Genomic DNA, 21,443 nt, shown 5'->3' with positions numbered 1-21,443 from the left:
TAACCTATCCCCACAAGCTGCATGTCTTTGGACGGTGGGAGGAAGCCGGAGTACCCGGAGGGAACCCACGCAATGGGATTATTCATTAGAATATTATTTTGTATCTCCAGGTTGATCATTTGACCCTAAACCATGAAAACATCCTTTGGCTTCAATTCAGTTTTATTCATTCAGCGCCGAATCACAACAACAGTCGCCTCAGCGTGCTTCATGTGCTAAGGTAACACCCCGACAATCATACAGGGAAACTCCAACAAGCTTCCGGTTAAAAGATGAGCTTCCCAACATTAGGTATTAGTTATGTGTCCCCCGAGTCAGGGTTTAATGGGGCTTTATAATTACAGTGTACTTATATTTACCTACAAGTATTTACAGTACTTTAAAGATCTGAATCATTTCATGGTAACTTTGTGGAAAAACAACAATATTTCCGCGTCTTACATCATAAGCACGCTGTACTTTTTCACGACAATGGCCGTATTATAAGTTCAACCTTGTCGAGCTTCCAGGTAGTTTAGCTGAACGGAGACGCTCTTCCTGAAAGTTTGAACAATGATTATGAAAGAAACAAATGAGACGGTATTTATAGTTTCCTTGTAAGCTGATAAGGGAGAACAGTCCTTATCACATTATGTTGTTCTTTCACATCAACATCAAAAATTAAAGATGCAATAATGAATCAATAAATAAAGATATAAAAATGCAGGATTAATATGGCCCACACCCTGACAGGCACATAGTTACAAAGTAACTTAAGGAGAAATTGTTTCTCTGCAACATCACTTAGAATTACTCAAGCAGTATCTAAAGTTACTTACAACATAATTGTAACTGCAACCGAGCTCCTAATGCTCGTCATGAAAAACCGGTTGAACAACAGTTTTACACAGTGCTGCCCATGCACGCCGCTGGCGTTTGCTTTGTAGAAAACATGTTTGCAGGCACGACCATAATCGAAGGTTTTGTTTATTTCAGTAGATCTCAAAGTCGATGAGATTTCAGGGAAATACCAGGATGTTAAGAGGAACTGCTGGCTCGGTGAAACCACCAAACCAATCGACTGTGAATAACGACAACAACCTTTCACCTACAATACAAACAGCTGACTGCCAAGGGCTCACATTACCTGCAGGACCTTCACTCTTCACTGGTTTTAGAGCTTGTGTTGCTTTTATTTTACCTGCATGGTTTCAAGCAAAGTTAGCATTAAATCTAACAGCTGGCCCCGCCCCTCCCTGAGCCTGGTTCTTCCTGTTAAAAGAGAGTTTTTCCTTCCCACTGTCGCTCATATGATTGTCGGGGTGTTACTCACCGAGCCAGCAGTTCCTCTTAACATCAAACATGTTTTCTACAAAGCAAACGCCAGCGGCGTGCATGGGCAGCACTGTGTAAAACTGTTGTTCAACCGGTTTTTCATGACGAGCATTAGGAGCTCGGTTGCAGTTACAATTATGTTGTAAGTAACTTTAGATACTGCTTGAGTAATTCTAAGTGATGTTGCAGAGAAACAATTTCTCCTTAAGTTACTTTGTAACTATGTGCCTGTCAGGGTGTGGGCCATATTAATCCTGCATTTTTATATCTTTATTTATTGATTCATTATTGCATCTTTAATTTTTGATGTTGATGTGAAAGAACAACATAATGTGATAAGGACTGTTCTCCCTTATCAGCTTACAAGGAAACTATAAATACCGTCTCATTTGTTTCTTTCATAATCATTGTTCAAACTTTCAGGAAGAGCGTCTCCGTTCAGCTAAACTACCTGGAAGCTCGACAAGGTTGAACTTATAATACGGCCATTGTCGTGAAAAAGTACAGCGTGCTTATGATGTAAGACGCGGAAATATTGTTGTTTTTCCACAAAGTTACCATGAAATGATTCAGATCTTTAAAGTACTGTAAATACTTGTAGGTAAATATAAGTACACTGTAATTATAAAGCCCCATTAAACCCTGACTCGGGGGACACATAACTAATACCTAATGTTGGGAAGCTCATCTTTTAACCGGAAGCTTGTTGGAGTTTCCCTGTATGATTGTCGGGGTGTTACCTTAGCACATGAAGCACGCTGAGGCGACTGTTGTTGTGATTCGGCGCTGAATGAATAAAACTGAATTGAAGCCAAAGGATGTTTTCATGGTTTAGGGTCAAATGATCAACCTGGAGATACAAAATAATATTCTAATGAATAATCCCATTGCGTGGGTTCCCTCCGGGTACTCCGGCTTCCTCCCACCGTCCAAAGACATGCAGCTTGTGGGGATAGGTTAATTGGATAATCCAAATTGTCACTAGGTGTGAATGGTTGTCTGTCCCTGTGTGTTGGCCCTGCGACAGACTGGCGACCTGTCCAGGGTGTACCCCGCCTCTCGCCCTATGACAGCTGGGATAGGCTCCAGCGCCCCCCGCGACCCTGAAAAGGACAAGCGGAAGCGAATGGATGGATGGATGGATAATCAATCCCATCTTCACTGGGCCATCTGTCTGCAGATGTTTGTGTAGGATCAATCTGTGGCACAGTGAGAGTTTGACTAACAGGAAGTCTTGTGTAAATGTGCTGATTGGGACGAGAATAAGTGTAAAGTTCAAACGTCTTCAAGTATTTCAGAGTCGTTTAACCATCCTGAGAGAAAAGCACAGACAAAGATTCTCTTATTGAATTCTTTATTGTTCGTTGTTATTTCAGTGGTTCACATGTTCTCACACACACACACACACACACACGCACACACACGCACACACTGGACGGCTGAGGGAAACGCAGCAGGTCAGAGCGACGTCTGAGAGACGAGAACAGCTTCACAGTAGTGTTTGTGCACAAAGAGAAGAGCAGCAGGTGTTTCATGAAACATAAATAACATGGTGTCATAAATAGAGTGCGTGCAGAGCGTGTCACGCGCAGCTGCGCAGCACTGAGTCCACGTGTGACACAAAGGCCCAGAGTCCAGCGCCGAGCGTGGCTCTATGTTTGGGGCCTGATGTGCTCTGGATTGATGTAGGTGTAAGGGGACCAGGAGTCCATCCACCTGCTGGGGTCCTCCTCCTCCAGGCTGTGCTCCGCCTCCTCTTCCTCGCTGTAGCATTCCAGCTCGTCTTCGTCCGACTTCCCGCCGCTGTCCCACCTCTGACGGGTCAGCTCGGGGAGCTCCACCCCCAGACTCAAGTAACACGGTTTACAGACTCTCAGCTGCTTAGTGGAGTCGATGTGTGCGATGACCGCTCGCTTCCTGGAGCACGGGCCGCACACCAGGAAGCCGCATTTTCTGCAGTGGTGTCGGCGGCGGGTCCCGGTGAACTTGCTGGAGCAGCGCATGCAGACGGCGGAGGCCTGGTCTGGGATCCAGGTGTTGGCAAAGTCCAGCCTCCGGTCACCGCCCTGCGTCACTCTGCCCTTGCACTCCTCGATGTGCTCGATCCAGGCTCGCTTCTCCTCGTAGGAGGCGGCGGAAACGTAGAAAGACTTCCTGGGCGTGCGGATCAGCCACTGGTTCTTCATCCTGACGCCGTCCTCCAGGTCCTCCAGCAGGATGTCCTCTGAAGAAGAAGAAGAAGAAGGGCACGTTAGTGCGGGAAACAAAGGTGTGCACGCTTTGAACGAAAAGAAAAGTGTTTACTGCAGCCTGCTGCAGCGGTCAGAGACAGACTGCAGGCGGTGCAGCACCTCCTGCTCCACCTGCAGCATCTACCTGTCTCTGCCCGCCACGCTGTCTGCTTTTCACACAGCTGGATTCAGCGATGTGCAGAGGAGGATCGGTTGCTCACCTAGAGGGGTAACCTTGAGCTTTTTGTGCCAGCGGCCGTTCAGCACGATGCTGCCGTACACCAGCACGTCGTTGAAGAGGAAGAAGGCTTTGGCCTGCCGCTTTTTGCGGCTCTGCTTTACCAGCTTGCCCTCTCCGACCAGAACCCGACCTGACTGAAGCAACAACTTCCCCGCTGGCCCAAAGGAGTTGGCCACAGCCTGGACCCGGTCCCAGTTCTCCTGATCAGACAGTTGATCCATGTCAGCAGTCGCCGTTAAATCCAGCAGTCAGAGCGCTCGTACCGGCAGCTCCACGCCTCTGTAGGTGTGAGCTCGAAGGGCTTCTCGTTTTTCTGATGAGGTCAGGAGCCCAGAGGCTGCTTTTGAATGCTCTGGTGACGTCATGGGGCTTTCCAAAACAAGACTTTTGTAAGAAGCAAAGGGGGCAGAGCTTCACTTGAATTTGGAGAAAAACAAGAATTTGTACAAGAGGAAGTGAGTGTGGCTGATTGCAGATGTGTTTGTAAAAGTGCTGCGATCACTGCAGTAACGTGTAAACACAGTTTAAAGGTTGCAGCTCTGAGGTTTGTCTGTACAAAGTGAGGCCGTGCTGCTGTTGGCACAGTTCACAGCTCAGACCCACAGAGCACATGGAGAGCGCTCTAACACGGTGAACAGACTGAAGCTTCTGTGGGCCGTTTCTCCTCAGCAACGACTCTTTCAATTTTACTACAACCCTCATTCAACCATTCACACACACACACACACACACACACACACACACACACACACACACACACACAGTTTCTAATATGCTCGTTAAATATTTGGGGGAAATGTGAGGTGGGTGAAACCTGCGTGCTATCGCTCCGTCAGGTTATTCCCGGAGATTTCTGTGTTTGCTTTTTCACCCACATGATCCAAACAGCTCTCGCGCAGCAATCAAAGCCTGAACTTGTAAGAACGGTTAAACAAAGCGATAACGATGCGGAACAGTGGCGTTTACCAAAACAGCTCCAGGCGGTGTCTGTGGGCTGAAAGGTGCGCAACATCCACTCTGGGGACTTTTCTGAGCCTGGGCACCAGTTTGTGCCAATAACCTACTTTAATGGTTCCAGTCTATCCAGTCTAACCTCCCTGCCTTCCTCAGACGGCTGCCCGGTCCTCTCTGTACGAGTGTAGAACTCGACCTTATAAATGCCCTTGAGGTGTCATTTGGCACAATATTAAACTGAATATAACTGAGCTGAGCAGCTGTTGTCCACAGTTCCCAGCTTCATGGCACAGCTGACATTTATCAGCCGTTTTCAGGAAAATGAAACGTCTCTTAGTTCAGTGGGAAACTCGACCGTCTGAAGAGTGTGGAGCAGGCGAGCCTCAGCACAGCCTGAGTGTGAATGTTTTAATAGCACTGAATTTGATCTATAAGCAGTGAAAATATGCGTTTCTGCAACATTTGTGCAATAAAGTTGTAAAACTTTATAACACAGCCTCTGCAGTGAAACTGAATTATAGTGTTTTTTTTATTTCAATGCAAATTATTTAACTACAAATACATAAATGTAGAATTTTTTTTCTTTATCGCATTTAGATCGGTGAAATAAAACATTTGAATTAAGGAACATCCATCATAAAACATAACGAACGATGTAAAATAATAATGAAAAATATCTAAAAAGTTATAATCCCCATAATACGCCCCAAAAATACAACGTAAGACGGGGAAATATTGATTCTCCATGAAATTAAAAAATAACATTATTTAAACTGACTTACAGACTGCTTCAGTATACTTAATATAAAGATCAGTTTCTATAGTAATCTGATACAGTTCTGTTTAATAAGGAGGCTTTACTGAAACCAAGAGGATCCAGCCTCTGACATGTGGTTAATACTACAGTTTGTAAAAATCCAGAAACACTAAAACAGCCGTACACGTAACATGAACTCTGACCTCCTGCAGAGCCACACTTCCACTGATCCTCCCCATGTGAATAGATCAGAATAGATCTCTGTTACAAACTGGTATTCCCCTGAGACTTTGTAGTGAGAAATAAAAATAGTTTGTGGGCTGAGGCTGCGAGCAGTAAAATCGGAGCTGAGGCTGCGATCGAACCGTCAAACCGGTTTGTCTGTTTCTGGAACAGCTGGGTGACTAAAGGTGCAAAGCTGGAAGGAACCAGGAGGAAGAATTAGCTGCAGATTTACTCCGACAGTCTAACTGTGCTTTATTGAAACCAATTAAACCTTTCACACCGTTAAACTGGGCCAAACTGGGAGCCAGGGGTGTCAAACATAAGGGGCCTTATGTTTGACACCCCTGCACGTGCTGCACGTGGCCCTCCCTGCTCTGCACAGCTGTACAGATGCAGATGATGATGTTACAAAAAATAAAAATAATTCCTGCATGTGGGAAACGGACGACATGGCAACACGCCATCAAAGGTAACGGGAGTGGGTTTACTGCCGTGGACTACTTTCAAACAGGAAATGACGGATATTCAACCTCAGCTTTAAAGTTTACATGAATATAGATTTTACAGCAGTTACGCGCGCGCGTGTGTGTGTGTGTGTGTGATGGATGCACGTTCACCAGCGAGGCTCCTGCGCAGCACGCTGCTGAGATTTCTGATAAACAAGAAGGAAACGATGACAGCGACAGTTTTACAAACACGTGGTCAGCAGCTCTCACATTCCTTCACTTCTTCTTTCCCAAAGAAGATTTCAACAGAAAGGAAATCAAACGTGTAACTTTGTTCCAGAGAAAATCGAGCTTCTCCTTCATCCCAGCGTTGCTTTCTTTCTTTGGAATGAGTTATAGGCTGCATATTTTCATATATTTATCAGACACGCTGGCATTGCTGGCAGCACTGCAGGCGGCAGCAGCAGCGCGCACTTTTACTGACGACCATCATCACTAAACTTCTGTCAACAAAATTCTACTTCTCTACAGAAAGCCTTTTATTCTGAAAGGCAGGGACAGAAAGAGAGACGCGTGGAAGGGCGTAAAGCGTCGAGGGTCACATGCAGCCCACTGTGATCTGAAGTGAAAGCGGCCTGCTGTCAGTGTGACAGTTTCACCACACGTTTGATTCCTGAGGTGTCAGAATAAGAAAAACAAGTTTCCAACATTTCTACACAGTAAAGAAATCTGTCAGCACGACTGCAGGAAACGTTTACAATGACAGGAAGCTGGCAGCTGATTGGCCGGGCTGTCCTCTAAACATAAAGTTTATTGTTTCATTTACATATGGATGTTTTTCTTTATGTGGATAATTGTGAAAAACAGACATTTCTCATGTGACCTATGTGTGACCTGACGTGCATCTCCTGATAAATCTGTAACTACATGATGGCTCGACGGAGCCGCAACGCTTGACGGGGCGGTTCCTCCTCTGGGTGTAAATAAAACTATATGATCCACAGTCCTGTAATAATAACGGGGCGACCGTGGCTCAAGAGTAGGGCGTTCGTCGTGTAATCGGAAGGTTGACGGTTCGAGTCTCGGTCGTTGTGTCCTTGGGCGAGACACTTCACCCGTTCCCTGCTGGTGGTGGTCAGGGGGCCCGGTGGCGCCAGTGTCCGGCAGCCTCGCCTCTGTCAGGTGGCTGTAGCTACAACGTAGCTGCCATCACCAGTGGATGATTGTGTAAAGCGCTACGCCATTTACCAATCCTGCCCTCAAAGTTCTCGTACTAATGAGGGGGTCATGTATACAGTTGACCCACTGCCGTGTTACTTCAAATTGGATGTGAGCCACTGTTTATTCACCCCCGAATGTCAGTCTGTGTTTTTATTTCTGGGAGAACTTTCTGATTGAAACCGAGGACGTCCTGATGTCTGAGGCCGAGAAGCTGCAGAGAGGCTGACAGTAGGAACAGAGGCTCGGTGAAGTTTTGCAGCTGCACCGAGCGACGTGCAGATCACTCCTGGATGCAGTCGCGCCTTTGAAGCAATCCTGCAGGGATGTTGCGCCAACAGGCTGATGAAGTTTCTGCCTGATTCTTTGGAAAGTGGAGCAATGCCGTGTACGATTTCAACAGGTGGCATTTACAATAACGGCTCTCCAGCTGGTGATTTATTTCAGTGACGTCCTGGTCTCTGACTGAGGCCACAACGTCTCAGAACAAACACTCGGACTCCGTGAGTCTCTACCGCGGTAAAGTGAGCCGTCATTTGTGAGCCGCGGTCAAGCCAGCCGCCTCTTATCCGCCGCATAAATTTCCTTGCGCTTTTACACCAGTCTGTACGGTAGCGCCTTTTCGCTTTATGTGCCGATTGAAAGCCTATACCCGCGCGCGCACACAAATTACAATGAAACAGCCCAATACAGTCAATACAATTATGGAAATTTCAGAAATTCATTAAAAATCATCCTGAGTAGTTGAGGTCCAACTTTCAACACATCCCTCCTCCGGGACACCTACTGTACCTGTGTGCCAAGTTTCATCTCAATCTGCTGCATCAATAATTGTTTAATATTGATGGATCAAAAGTGCTGCTGAGAGAGTCATGACAGGGACTATAAAGAGGCAGCATATTTGCTTGTCTTCACTGACTCGCTTTGAAATCCAGATTTTAATTTAGGAATATTAGGTGTACTTGTGGTTCCTATAGAATTTTAATGTTGAACAGGAATCAGAGTCTTCATCTCTCAGACCTCTCTTCTGTGGATGCAGCTCACATCATTCTGTACAATACGATAATTTTTAATTCTACAACTGTTTATAACCTGCATAGTTCACATTTCTGTATAGCTGTATATCTCATATTCTGTATAGTTTTTCATATTTATATCCTGTTCATAGCTTGTACTCACTACAGCCTGTACATACTTATAGTTATAGAATATTCACAACTTACTTCATACCGTGTACATTATAACATACCATAATAGACCCATTTCTGTAATATACTTCCATACCTATATTATTGCTAATATATATTGTAATACATCTATTACAATATATACTTCTTGATGGATGCAAACTGCATTTCGTTGCCTTGTACCTGTGACATGTGCAATGACAATAAAGTCGAATTCTATTCTATATTAATTCAGAAGACAAACACCCGTCTCTGCTTTTGAGCTTAGCATTAAAACCCTCAGTTTTGACAAATAATACAGTTATAGTGGATCAGGTGACCCTGAATCTTCCCTTATTTGTGCTGCAATAAGCCTAGGCTCTTGCTGGCTTCCCATCATGTATGAATTTTTTCCTTCTTTGCTCGTTCTGTGTTTATACACCTCTCTGCATTTCATCATTAGTTAGTATGTATCTCTTGCACAGTGTATATGTTGTCCTATGGCTGTCTCTCCTTGAGCCTGTTTCTGCCAGATGTTTCTACCTCTTCAAATGGAGTTTTTCCTTCCCACTCACACTAAATGTTAGCTCATATGGGTACTTAAATTGTTGGAGTTTTCTTTGTATTATTGTTGTGTTTTTACCCAGCAACATAAAGTGTCTTTAGGTCACTGTTGTTGCGATTTGGTGCTGTATAAATAGAATAGAATAGAATAATGTACTTCAGACCGGGAGATTGGCAAAATGTATAAATAGGATGGCGATTAGGGGAATTGGAGACAGCTGTGTAACACAGCAGGGATACATTGGGAATAAGAAGACAGTGGAAGTAAGACTCAACACAAGAGACAAGAGGCCACCAAACTAAAACACAGACTAAGACACACGAGCTTGACACAGACAAAAGCATCAACAGACATGAAGACAAGACTGGCTTTAACACTAGAGTGTTTTCACAAGTCTTCCATCCACTTGTGGAACGCTGAAGAAGAACTACACTTAAAAGCAACATGGGACTGAAAACAAAAGAATACATAATGTAAACATATCATCAAATAATCCAGGACTCACAAGCAATGATATGATGAACAGAACTATAAAGAACAAAGCTGAGAAATGCTTGGTAAACTGACCTAGGACTATGTCATCATGTCATTTTTTAATATCATAGTTAATGTGTCCTGATTTGTAGATAGTGCCATCTTACAAATACCAGGAAATCCAACTGGGTGACAAGCCAGAGTTGTCTGCCCACACACCCACTGACTAGAAAAAGGGTCCAGGACTCTTCAAGCTGGGATACAGGCATCAAAGAAAAAGATGTAAACAGATAGAAAGTCATCAGGAAGGCATAGTCTGTTGTTGCTGCTGCTGTCAGACTTTTTCATTCATCCACTTGTGTCAGACACATACTGAACAGGAATAAACATGACTCACTGCACTCTCACTTTGTATGCCACAATGTTTGCTTAGACACCTGTATGCTTATATTACATTAATGTTAAAACTTGTGTTCCTATGTCTATATATAAGTTTATTTTCATATCTCTATATTAATCTATTTATAGCTCCATTCCCTCACTTCATTTTATACAATATCTTTGTTCCTGCATGAGAGCTATTTAAAGTGGTTTCACACACAGTGCCTCCAGATGAATACAGAGTTTTGGACAGCAGAGGCTGGAGAGTGGTATTGCTCTCTGTGTGAAAAATAACTACTTATTTGAAATGAAGATGAATGTATGTTGTCAAGGCAAAAAAAAAGGTTTTTCTTTTAAACAGTACATTGCATAATGAGAGTTGGCAGTTCGTCTTGTAATTGGAAGGTTGCCGGTTTGAGCCCCGGCTCCCACAGTCTCGGTCGTTGTGTCCTTGGGCAAGACACTTCATCTAAAACCTACTGGTGATGGCCAGAGGGGCTTTTTTTGTTCTTTTCAGTACATTTTACTTCATGTTCATTTTCATTTTTATGATGTTTCTACTTTTACATAATTCCTCCCACATAGCATAATTGGTATGGCCTGGATCTGTCCCACACAATGTGCTGACACATGGCCTGCGTACCGCAAAGAATGACGGCCCTCTGGTGGCCCAGATCTGGTTTACCAGAGGTGGCCCACACATGCGCCAGCACAAGGCCAGTTGCAGACACACTGCTGGCCCTGTGCTGGCCCAGAACAGTTTCAGCTCTGGCCCCAGATGTCAGCCTAATGTGTACCTTAGCCATGTAAGCCATGTAATAACAACATGTGCTGGAACATAATAGTGCAAAAGTAACATGACGAAACTCTGTTCAGACAGTGAATGGACTGATTCTTATACAGCACTTTTTTACTCACCCATATTACTCAAAGTGCTCTATACAACATGTCACATTCACCCAATCAGGCCAAATGTGGCATGCCATCACATAAACAGTGCCATCTTACCATGCCAGAAGTCAGCCAGCAGTGCCGGCTTGACACCAGATCCAGGCAAGACCCGTCTGCTATGTGGGATGACTTGTTCTTTTGGCGTTTTAGTTGTGGATTGTGTTTGGACTGTGTCTCTTGCCCTTTCAGTATTGTTTTCTTGTGCTTCTAAGTGTCCCTTTGTTTCTTTTTAGGTTATGTAGTATGGGTTAGAGATATTTTGTATGTTGTTTTTGTTTAATAAATCCGCCTTTTGGATTATTCCCTGATGTGCCTGAGTTCTGTTATTTAGTGTCACTTTGAAAGGACACACATCCAGCATTGACATATAATTGTTCTTTCAATTTTTGATAAAGATTACAGTGAATTGAGATGAAACTTGGCACACAGGTACGGTAGGTGTCCCGGAGGAGGGATGTGTTGAAAGTTGGACCTCAACTACTCAGGATGATTTTTAATGAATTTCTGAAATTTCCATAATTGTATTGACTGTATTGGGCTGTTTCATTTAAATTTGTGTGCGCGCGTGCGACTGTTCGCGCGCGGGTATAGGCTTTCAATCGGCATATAAAGCGAAAAGGCGCTACCGTACAGACTGGTGTAAAAGCGCAAGGAAATTTATGCGGCGGATAAGAGGCGGCTGGCTTGACCGCGGCTCACAAATGACGGCTCACTTTACCGCTGTGAGTCTCTGCAGGTGGACGGACGTCTAAACGCTCCTACTGGTGGAACCGTTCTGCTCTGTCAGTGTCTGATCCTCCCGTTAACTGTAACAGGCTGTGACTCATTCACGGGTGAAGGACGTCCTGCCCTAAACGGAACTATGACAACAAGCCCTTCTATCAAAAACACGTTGAACGTTTTCAGGAGAAAAGTGTTCACATCCTGAAATTTACAGTTTTGTTCTTTGTTCATTCGTTGCGGGTGAGCTCGAGGGCGCCCCCTATGGTGCAACACTCGCCCTGTGTTCCTCCTGTGCGCGGTTTTAACAGCAGGGGTAAAACCCACGTCGCGTCACGTGTGAAAATGCTTCTGTAGGTGAGACTGGTTATGTTTGCTAATGCTAATAATCACTGGGATTTATATCAGCTGCACGCAGAGTGAAGCAGCAGGGCTGAGATGCAGTAAACAGCACCACCTGTGGGTGGTGTCAGGAAACGACACACTCCATAAACATGCCCTCTATAGTGTGACTGTGATGTGGAGCACACTGACATGAATCACTGTGACTTTAGCAGCATAATGTTTCCATCTCAGGGAACTCTTGTTCCACTGTGGGTGGTCTCAGAGTGGACAGCTCCCACGCCGGCTGCTGTGCTGGATGTTCATACATGACCTGCTGGGGAAACACGATCGCAGATGTTTCTCACGGCGGGAATGAGCCGGGCGAGGCTGCGTTCTCTGGCCACGCCTCCTCAAAAACAATGTTTGCACTGTGCTCGTTTCAGCAGCAGCTTCTAACACGGCCGGTCGAATAAGAACCATCCAGAGAACTTCTGTTAATGCACAGTATTTATTGACACAGTTTAGAAACATCCACGCATTTGTTCGTTCATGGTTTACAAACCAACCAACCAGCCAACCAACCAGCAATCGTTGTTAATCTTCATTTCAGATACAGGAGTTAAAGTATTCACTTCAGTTTTATTACCTTTTATTAACTGCGACCTATTGCATTAACTTTTTACTATTCCTTCATTCTTGGTGTTCTCTATCATGCGGCACTGGGTCTGCTATAATCTATGTGCTGCAGTCCATTTTATTAGTGGCTTTCTACTGTGAACATTGTCTGCTGTTCTTATTATATTTGATATTAATGCTCTTAACTGTATTATTTTATTGTTTTTTGTAAAGCACTTTGGTATGCCTAAGGCTTTTAATGTGCTCTATAAATAAAGGTTGTTGTTGTTGTTGTTACCTTTTATTAACAGTTAGAAAATGTTCCTACACACGAAATCATCACGTCTACATTTCGACCCTCTGTGCTTCCCTTTAACTCAACTCACACCTCTGCTGTGAGAAGCAGAAGTTGCAGAAATCGGTGAGCAAACCTCGCGTGATCTGCTCGCGGCTTTCCGACAAAATCATCCCAACAGCCGTCGCCCACGGAAACAAGTCAGGCTAAACTAAACCGAATCATCCTTTAACCTTTAAGCACGCCCCAGGACGCCGCTCACCTGCCAGAACGCACCTGTGAGACGTCGTTAGAGTCTGAAGATCTGACCTCTGACCTTTGGATTAAAAAAAGTAATGAGTGAGTGGTGACCTGCAGGTCTTCAACGGTGTGTTCACAACAAACGTGGAGCGTGATTACATACAAAGTTCATGCAATGAGGCAAGTTCATGCTGGGCGATACAAACAGGGGCGAATCTGCCTTCACACGGGAGAGCCGGGATTCTCCTCCAGCGCCACGTGGACGCCGACTGAACCATCGGCATCACAGGGGTGAATGCTCCGGTTTCCACGGTGACTGCAGTCACATGAGGTGAAACCTTCATGTTTGATGTGAACACACCCTAAAAGACACACATGTGCATCAATATTTACAACGGTAAGTGAACGCATCGGCAACCAAAGCTAAACTCTACGAGCACCGCACGTAACGCGAACACGTCCAAGGCGTGGAGTCGGACTCTGACGTGTGTCCGTGTCGAGCTTCCCGTCAGACTCTCTGCGGCTGAGCGAACGCACAGCTGCCAAAGGCCACGTGCGTTTGCGTGGCTCCGGGTCACTATCGCCTTCCTGGAAGTCGGTCGCAGTCACATAACGGGTTCGGTCAACTTCGTCTTGGTCCCGAGGTCAAACGCTGAGCCTAGAAGGATCCGTCTGCGAAGTCTCGTTTGCCGAATCCTTTCTGGAAAAAGACACAAACAGAAACTCACCCAGTGTCCCCACAGAGCGACTCGACCGTCATCATCATCGTTCGTAATACAAAAAACGTCCCAGTTTTACTTTGGATGTTTGCATGATTTCACCCGCTGCCCCCTGCTGGACACCAGCCTGCAGATGTTTGTCTCACACTCAGCTCACTTTTATTTACACAGCAAAAGTCGCCTCAAGGCGCTGTAAGGTCGACCCTACAATAATACATACAGAGAAAAACCCAACAATCACATGACCCCCTATGAGCAGCACTTTGGCGACCAGCCTCAGGGAGGGGCGGGGCCATCTGCTGCGACCGGCTGGAGTGAGCGGGCTGGCACCGCTCGTCTTCACATCCACAGATTATCAGCGGGATTCAACTCTCTGCAGGCCGCTCGGTGAAGCTCACTTTGGTGTTTGGGGCGCAGCCTCGCCCTCCTTTCTTTGAACCCAAGCAGCGTCTCTGACCAAAGGGCGCTCCCGGTCTGCAGGATGTTCCTCAGGCTGTCCTCAGCATACTTCAGTCTGTGTTTTAGTCTTGTGCTTCCTGGTGTGCAGCCTCTGTGCAGGTGATGTCACTACATCGGCTCAGTGAAGTTAGTGTTTAGACTCTCACTGGTTTTCTCTCCAAGCCTCTGAAATCTTTGCTTCCTGTCTCTGCAGGCTTCTTCTGTGAGCACCGACTGTTTCTCTCAAGTCTGGACTTTTGTTTTTAGCCTGATGTTTTCTCAGTGACAGCTCGAACCCCGCTGAAGTCTTTTATTCTGAAGAGAACCCTCAGCTTCCACTGGAGCATTACAGAGTGAAAGCACATCACTGCACAGCAGTGGTTTGAGCTGTGCTCCAATAAAAGCTCAGTGTCTCAGAGGGTAACAGTAATAATAACACGGACTCTGGTCATGTTTAGAAATCATTCTGTAATTTGTGCTAAAACAAAATGATTTATGTTTGATGAAGAAAACGCTGTGATTAAAAGAATCTTTGGAGGAGGGTACAACTCAGTCCTGCTCTGCCCTCTAGTGGGCGACTACGTGCCCACACCTACCCACCCAACACAGCTGATGTCGCAACAGAGACACACCCACAGTTTACAGCATGAATTCCTCTTTTTTTTACCGCGTACGAGTACAAATACTTAAAGTACTTCAGTGTAGGGTGAGCAGAACACGCGAATACTACAGGAGCTTTTAGAGGAAATGAAGAATAAGCAGCAGGTCCAGAGTAGAGTACGACTAACACTGAGCCGATCAGGCGGTAAGATCCTGCAGTGCAGCTTAAAAATCATCAAAGGAGTGATGAAAGATGCTGCAACCGTGAATCGTTAAAAGATGAAGTGTCTGAAGACGCAGCTCAGTGGAATTACAGCCTGTAGCTCACTCCACAGGCCGTCGCTCCACTGCTGCAGCGCCGTGCAGGGCGGGTTCCTGCGTCGCCCACAGACAGACGCCCACACGAAGCCTCGCTGTGTGATGGTGAAATGTCCCTCGGACCTCAGAACTCACAGACCTACAAACGTCAGCCCACAGCAGCTTCGGCCCACAGCAGCTTCCCCACAGCAGCTTCAGCCCACAGCAGCTTCGGCCCACAGCAGCTTCCCCACAGCAGCTTCAGCCCACAGCAGCTTCCCCACAGCAGCTTCCCCACAGCAGCTTCCCCACAGCAGCTTCAGCCCACAGCAGCTTCAGTCCACAGCAGCTTCTCCACAGCAGCTTCAGCCCACAGCAGCTTCAGCCCACAGCAGCTTCAGCCCACAGCAGCTTCAGTCCACAGCAGCTTCCCCACAGCAGCTTCAGCCCACAGCAGCTTCAGCCCACAGCAGCTTCAGCCCACAGCAGCTTCAGTCCACAGCAGCTTCCCCACAGCAGCTTCAGCCCACAGCAGCTTCAGCCCACAGCAGCTTCAGTCCACAGCAGCACTATTATAAGCGATGTGGAGAGGAGCAGCTTCTGAGGGCTCTGTGATCTATCAGGAATTTTGAGCGTTATCCTGACGTGGACATCGGCACAATGCCATGCAGCCGTGCACGGTGTACTTTTGAAGGACTGGAAGTTTAGATTTTCTGTCATAAACTAAAGTCCCTGTGTGTGTCCCTGTGTGTGTCACTGAACTTTAGCTGTGCTCCAGGTTCCTCTGCAGCCGTCTCCTGGTCGCCTGCTGCAGGCTCAGAAGAATGAAGGAGCCCATGTATCTGTCAGCCTTCATCAGGCGCTCGGAGCCGTTTCCACAGCGCAGCACCATAAACTCAGAGAAGTTGCACAATAAACGGAGCCTGGGCTATAAAAGCTGGGCCGCCACACTCAGCGTTACCTAACAAAGCTGTTTGTCGACAGTTTGACTGCAGAGAAAAAGTTTCACCATCTGTAAACCAGAAATATTCATCCTGTCATTTTGTTTCTGCACAGTTGTGTTCCAGATGTGTTATCTGCACAACTGGGTTTGTGTGAAAGTGCAGGGAGATAAAGGCCTGGGTTTGTTTGTGCTGCGCGGATTTACGGGAGGAGGACCGCCAAGTTCACCTCAGCAGAGACACAGAGGCGAACCCAAAATGTCTGAGCCAGATTCTCCACATTCCTGCTGCAGCTCAGCAGACACGAGGAAAGGATTCTCACAGCAGGAGCGGGTGGGGGGGTCTGCTAATGCCTCCACAGAAGGAGGGGAGGCTACAGACAGACTCGCATTTAGCTTTTCATCATCATCATCATCATCATGTGGTGTTCTGGGGCAGAGTGAGCCCCTGCCAGCCCAATCATTAACAAGTTTAATTTCATTTTTAGTTCAGAGACGGAGTTTAGCAAGTCTCCAGTCTGACTGCTGCTTACTTCAGAGAAAATATTTGCTTTTGCAGAACTTCCAGATAAGCACGTCCACAGACTAATGAGGGCCAGGCTCGGGTGCAGAGCAGAGGAGGGAGGCAGCGAGGAAGAGGAGTTACGAGAAGTGGAGGTCAAGTGAGATAAAAAACAGATGCAGCCAGATGCAGACGAGAAAACCATCTGGTGGAAACAAACGGAGCACAATGACAGCCCACGCCCACAGCTTCTCCCCAGCTCAGGCTGCAGGAAATAAAACAGCAGGACGGGTTCAGGCTCTTTGACTTAAACATAGCTGCAACCAGAAATGTGACAAAGGCTCCCAAAGTCACCACAAGCACGCCGCCTCCGTCTTCACCTCGACGACACGTTTGAGACCCGTCCTGTTCGCCCTCACTCTGCTGCTTCAGCCTTTGAGGATGAAGAAACCTGGTGAATGTGGTGCTGGTTTGTTTTTGGCACAGCGGCTCGCTGCTTGTGCCAAAGCGAGTCCCGCTGCCGCGTCCTCACACACACGTGATCCTGATGCGTTATTGTCACACTCGTAAGCGGTGCGCGCTTGATGTCTCTGCATTATCGCTCAATCATCCAGGTAAGGAAATCCAAACAGGCTGATTCTGTTCATCTGGATGTTTGCAGCTGACTGCAGGTTTCCAACCTTATAAACAGGACATTTACACAATGACTGAAACAATGGCCTACGAGGTCATGACCATTAACATGTAAATTGACCAATTGGCCATGAGTCCCGTTCACAGAGAGTTGGGGAACGGCTGCAATCACAGCATTATAAGATGGTGACAGATGTACCCTTAGGCCCCCTCCTCGATTCAGAGATGGTCTCCTTGACTCCGCCCTCAAACCAGCGTTCCTCCCTGTCCAGGATGTGTACTTCCTCATCACTGAGTCCTGATGCTCCTGATGCTCCTGACACATAAGGGCTCACTAAAGGTTTTCAGGCAGCAGCTGTCCTTCTTCTCGTCTTTAGGAGCCTTCAGGCTGATCAACAGTCTCTGGTTGCTGATCAATGGTGTGTTTGTCAGCCTGGCTACAGTGCTGAAGAGAAACCTGGGGTTGTTCTTATTTCCTTCAATCAGTGATGAATAGTAAGATGTTCTGGCTTTGCGGAGCGCTTTCTTATAAAGCAGCAAACTATTTCTCCAGGCTAAATGATGATCCTCTAAATCTGTGACACGCCATTTCCTCTCCAGATTACGAGTCATCTGCTTTAGGGTGCGTGTTTGAGAATTATACCGCGGAGTCAGGTACTTCTGATTTGTCACAGGAGCTACAGTCGTACGCAGTGAGGAGGTCAAATGATTGACAAGATAAGATAACAGCAGGTGACTTATATCCTCAAACTCAGTTGCAGCACTTTCAGAAAAACATCTACTGTGACGAAATCTACTCCCCGCTGCTGGAAATAATTAGCGGGTGAATCAACAGAGAGTGTGTTCTGGATGAAGCATGTGAAGATTACACATGAAACTCACCAGTCTGTAGTCTCTGTGCAGCTTCTTGTACTGGAACATGTTGCAGAGGACGGTCGAGGCTGCTCGGGCAGCTTTTTGACTCCCGGAGCTAAAAGTGAAGGACAGCAGAGAGTGAGAGAGGACAGGAGGACTAATGAGGCGGAAATACCAGAGCAGCAGGGACGAGCTTCATCACAAACATGTCCCGCAGTGTGAAGGAAAGGTTATAACAGACATGTGAAGTCCTAAACAGGAAACAAAGGTCGCAGAGGGGTCACAGCTTTGTTTCAGCGGAAACATGGAGAGTCTGAAGAGAAACGGCGGCAGAGCCGGCGACCATCAGCGCGACTACACGTACCTGCTGTCGTGGGACGTCTTGATGCCCACCAGTTTGGGGATGCCGTTGAAGTGACAGACGTCGCGGGCTGCCGAGGAGCTGCAGGTGACCAGGTGGTTGAGGGCTCCGCAGAGGTTGACCACCACGTCGCTGGATGGCATTTTCTGCAGGCCGTCTGCGGGAAGCTTGGACACCAGAAGCCCCACCATGTTCTTAGCTGCCACGACACAGAAGAAGGACTTGAATAAGAAAGACTCTGGAGCGGACCTGGACCTTGGGGTCCAGAGAACGGGAAAAAGGCGGATGCACTGAAGCCCCTTAAAAGCAGAGCTGCACCTGTCCCAGCAAGGCTCTTACCCATGTGCTGTTTGTCGGTGGCGTGCCGGGCCAGATTTCTCAGCAGGCCGCTCAGAGGCCTGAGCTCCGTGTCGCTGATGGTGTCCAGCCGGTCCAGGAGGATGGGAAGCATCCGCTCCTTCTCTATAATCACCATGCTCAGCACGGACGCCCACTAACAGAGAGGAGCAAAGGTCACGTGAGCCTGCAGAGACCGCACCTCGCATTAAAGCTGACGATCGGGATGAGGCGTTACCCTGGCATCTCCCGCGGTGATGTTCTGCAGGGCTCCGATGGCGGCCTCGCGGCTGCAGGAACTGTAGTCGCTGTTCTGCAGGATGAGCTTGTAGAGCCCCACCACCTTCGGGTGCCACAGCCACTCGGACCCTTTAGGCTGAGACAGGGTGGGCAGGTTCTGGTGATTCTGCTGCTGGCGAAGAGAGAAATCAAGTACAAATACAGAATTTGGGGTCAAAAGTAGCAAAAATATATAAAACAAAAAGTTGATTTATTCAAATAATTCATAATTGAAGAAAATCTGCTGAGTGTAAGCTCAACGTAAAACTAAACCAAACCAAACTAAACCAAACCATGCTAAACCAAACCATGCTAAAGTAAACCAAGCCAAGCTAAGCTAAGCTAAACTAAACCATGCTAAACCAAACCAAACTAAACCAAGCTAAGCTAAGCTAAACAAAACTAAACTAAACCAAAAGAAACTAAACCAAACTAAGCTAAACCAAGCTAAGCTAAACCAAACTAAGCTAAGCTAAACTAAACCAAAAGAAACTAAACCAAGCTAAGCTAAACTAAACTAAGCTAAACCAAGCTAAGCTAAACCAAGCTAAGCTAAACTAAACTAAACCAAACTAAACCAAGCTAAGCTAAACTAAACCAAAAGAAACTAAACCAGACTAAGCTAAACCAAGCTAATTAAACCAAGCTAAACTAAACTAAACCAGACTAAGCTAAACCAGACTAAACAAACCTAACATTAAACGAAACTACTTTCATGAGTTACAGTAGCACTTGTTTGCAGACTTTGTACTAAATTGATAAACTGTGAGAATCAAGTTGAGTCGTTCAATAAAAACAAAGATTGTTATGAATTTATCTTTCAGGCGCTCGTGTGATTAAACTGCTTACGTCTGTCTGCTGCTGTTTTCCAGTTTCACATTTAAGTTAGATTTTAAACGAACACATTACTATGAAATCTAGCAGACCGTAGCTACTCTAATGTGCAGAAGGTTTTGGAGGTGATGGGGATCCAGACACAGAGCACCACACGGGTGGATAACACCAGCACCCTCTCCTCCTGCTCGTACCTCCACGTTCTTCTTGCTGTACAGAGTGAAGCAGCCGATGGTCTCGATCTCTCTGTTGGCAGAAGCTCTCGACGGGCCCTCGAGGCGGAGCTGGACTGAGGGGGGAAGCTCCGAGTACAGCTGATAGGACAGATTTCTCATCACGCACAGGGAGTTCTCCAAACCCTGAACACGCAGACAGGAAATAAAAAATGGATATCAGTTAAAAGAGCGACCGAAACAAACGGGCTCAAAGCAGCGAGTCTTAGTCACCGTGCCGACTCTGATGAGCTTCAGACACTAAAAGCACAGAAAGAAGTCTGAACCCTTTTCACACGCGACCCAAACCACCGCACCATTAATAACGTGGAGAGTCGCCACCATCGAAAACTGGGAATGACTGAGGATTCTGTCGCCCTCGTCCTTGAAGCTCGCACATCGCGATATCCCGTTTCAGTCGCTCCCACCCCCGCTCTGACCCGAGGACAGACAAAATCTATTTTTATTAACCAGCTGTTTTCTTTCTCCCAGCCTTCTTTATGATGCACTGCTGCAGTTTTACATCTTTGCACTTTTTAACAACAGCACAGAGACGATTTCAGAGGAATAACTGGAATACTGGCCACACTAAAAATAGAACAAAGACATACAGGAAATGTCTTCAGTTTTATTCATTTAGCGACACATTCCAGCACAACCAGCCCGAGGACACTTTGGGAAATCCGTTGAGTGGGACGGCGGTGAGTCAGCGACTTCCTGACAAACACCAGTCCAGACTGCACCAGGCCCACTCGTCACTTTAGTAGGTGAAACTAAGAGCTGAGAGTAAAATCAGCCTGATACTAACGCAGCAGCGAACACGATGAAGACGAGCAGATGATCTCGAAGGTCGGCCAAAGTGAACTCTGGTTTTGGTTTCTATCGACCGGCTCTCAGATCTGTGGGATCACTCCTCGTTTATACAAGTTTAGAAGTAAAGCCTCTACAGTCATGCACAGTTCAGAGTCCTGATGCTGAAACTGTGACGCGAGGCAGCGATGAATCAGAGCAAACGTGCACTCTTTACACTCCAGGTTAACCTCAGTGAGACTTGAGCTGGTTACTGTTCTGCTGTAAATGACAAACCACGTCTCCGGCGTCTGTGGTTTGTGCTCACGGCTCCAGACGTTTTAAAGCGCCTGCACTCAGACATCATTATCCACGCGCCTCTGTGGCTCACCTTCTCGTCGCCCTGTTCTTCCTGCTGGATGTAGGTCACCAGAGAGTCCACGAGGCCGGGCATTTCTCTCATCTTCTGCCTCGTTCTCTCGTTCACGGAGCTCAGGTTCCTGTCGGAGCAACACAGACGGAGACATTCAA

At 46.6% G+C, this 21,443-nt stretch overlaps 2 protein-coding genes across 4 annotated transcripts in view; both read right to left on the bottom strand.

The window, feature by feature from the left end:
- Nucleotides 1-2,698: 2,698 nt before the first annotated feature.
- plekhf1 (pleckstrin homology and FYVE domain containing 1) lies at nt 2,699-4,275 on the bottom strand. The gene is made up of 2 exons (XM_085420165.1): nt 3,767-4,275; nt 2,699-3,538 (listed from the first exon to the last, which is right to left on the bottom strand). The coding sequence occupies exons 1-2, from the start codon at nt 4,005-4,007 to the stop codon at nt 2,967-2,969; spliced, it is 813 nt and encodes a 270-aa protein (XP_085276291.1). The 5' UTR covers nt 4,008-4,275; the 3' UTR covers nt 2,699-2,966.
- An 8,181-nt stretch (nt 4,276-12,456) lies between these two features.
- Nucleotides 12,457-21,443, bottom strand: part of LOC146678045 (plakophilin-3-like) — a 28,414-nt gene continuing 19,427 nt past the window's right edge. For 2 of the 3 annotated variants that reach the window (XM_085419198.1, XM_085417705.1), the window contains 7 exons: nt 21,304-21,412; nt 20,106-20,270; nt 19,037-19,210; nt 18,802-18,955; nt 18,466-18,661; nt 18,129-18,216; nt 12,457-13,817 (listed from right to left, as the gene is read on the bottom strand). In XM_085419198.1, coding sequence (XP_085275324.1) covers nt 13,776-13,817; nt 18,129-18,216; nt 18,466-18,661; nt 18,802-18,955; nt 19,037-19,210; nt 20,106-20,270; nt 21,304-21,412 — 928 coding nt within the window. In that variant the 3' untranslated portion in view covers nt 12,457-13,775. The remainder of the gene's footprint in view (nt 13,818-18,128; nt 18,217-18,465; nt 18,662-18,801; nt 18,956-19,036; nt 19,211-20,105; nt 20,271-21,303; nt 21,413-21,443) is intronic. The other variant, XM_085418384.1, reaches the window with a different exon arrangement.

This window comes from Rhamphochromis longiceps, linkage group LG1 (genome assembly GCF_057381845.1).
Source record: "Rhamphochromis longiceps isolate RC_006_pf linkage group LG1, R_longiceps_female_GT1.1, whole genome shotgun sequence".
Lineage (NCBI taxonomy): Eukaryota > Metazoa > Chordata > Actinopteri > Cichliformes > Cichlidae > Rhamphochromis > Rhamphochromis longiceps.
This window is presented reverse-complemented; position numbering and strand designations above follow the sequence as displayed.

Coding starts and splice junctions, on each gene's coding strand:
- plekhf1 (XM_085420165.1), bottom strand. CDS start 4,007: ATGGATCAACTGTCTGATCAGGAGAACTGGGACCGGGTCCAGGCTGTG. Junction 3,539..3,766: donor GCTCAAGGTTACCCCTCTAG/GTGAGCAACCGA, acceptor CTTCTTCTTCAG/AGGACATCCTGCTGGAGGAC.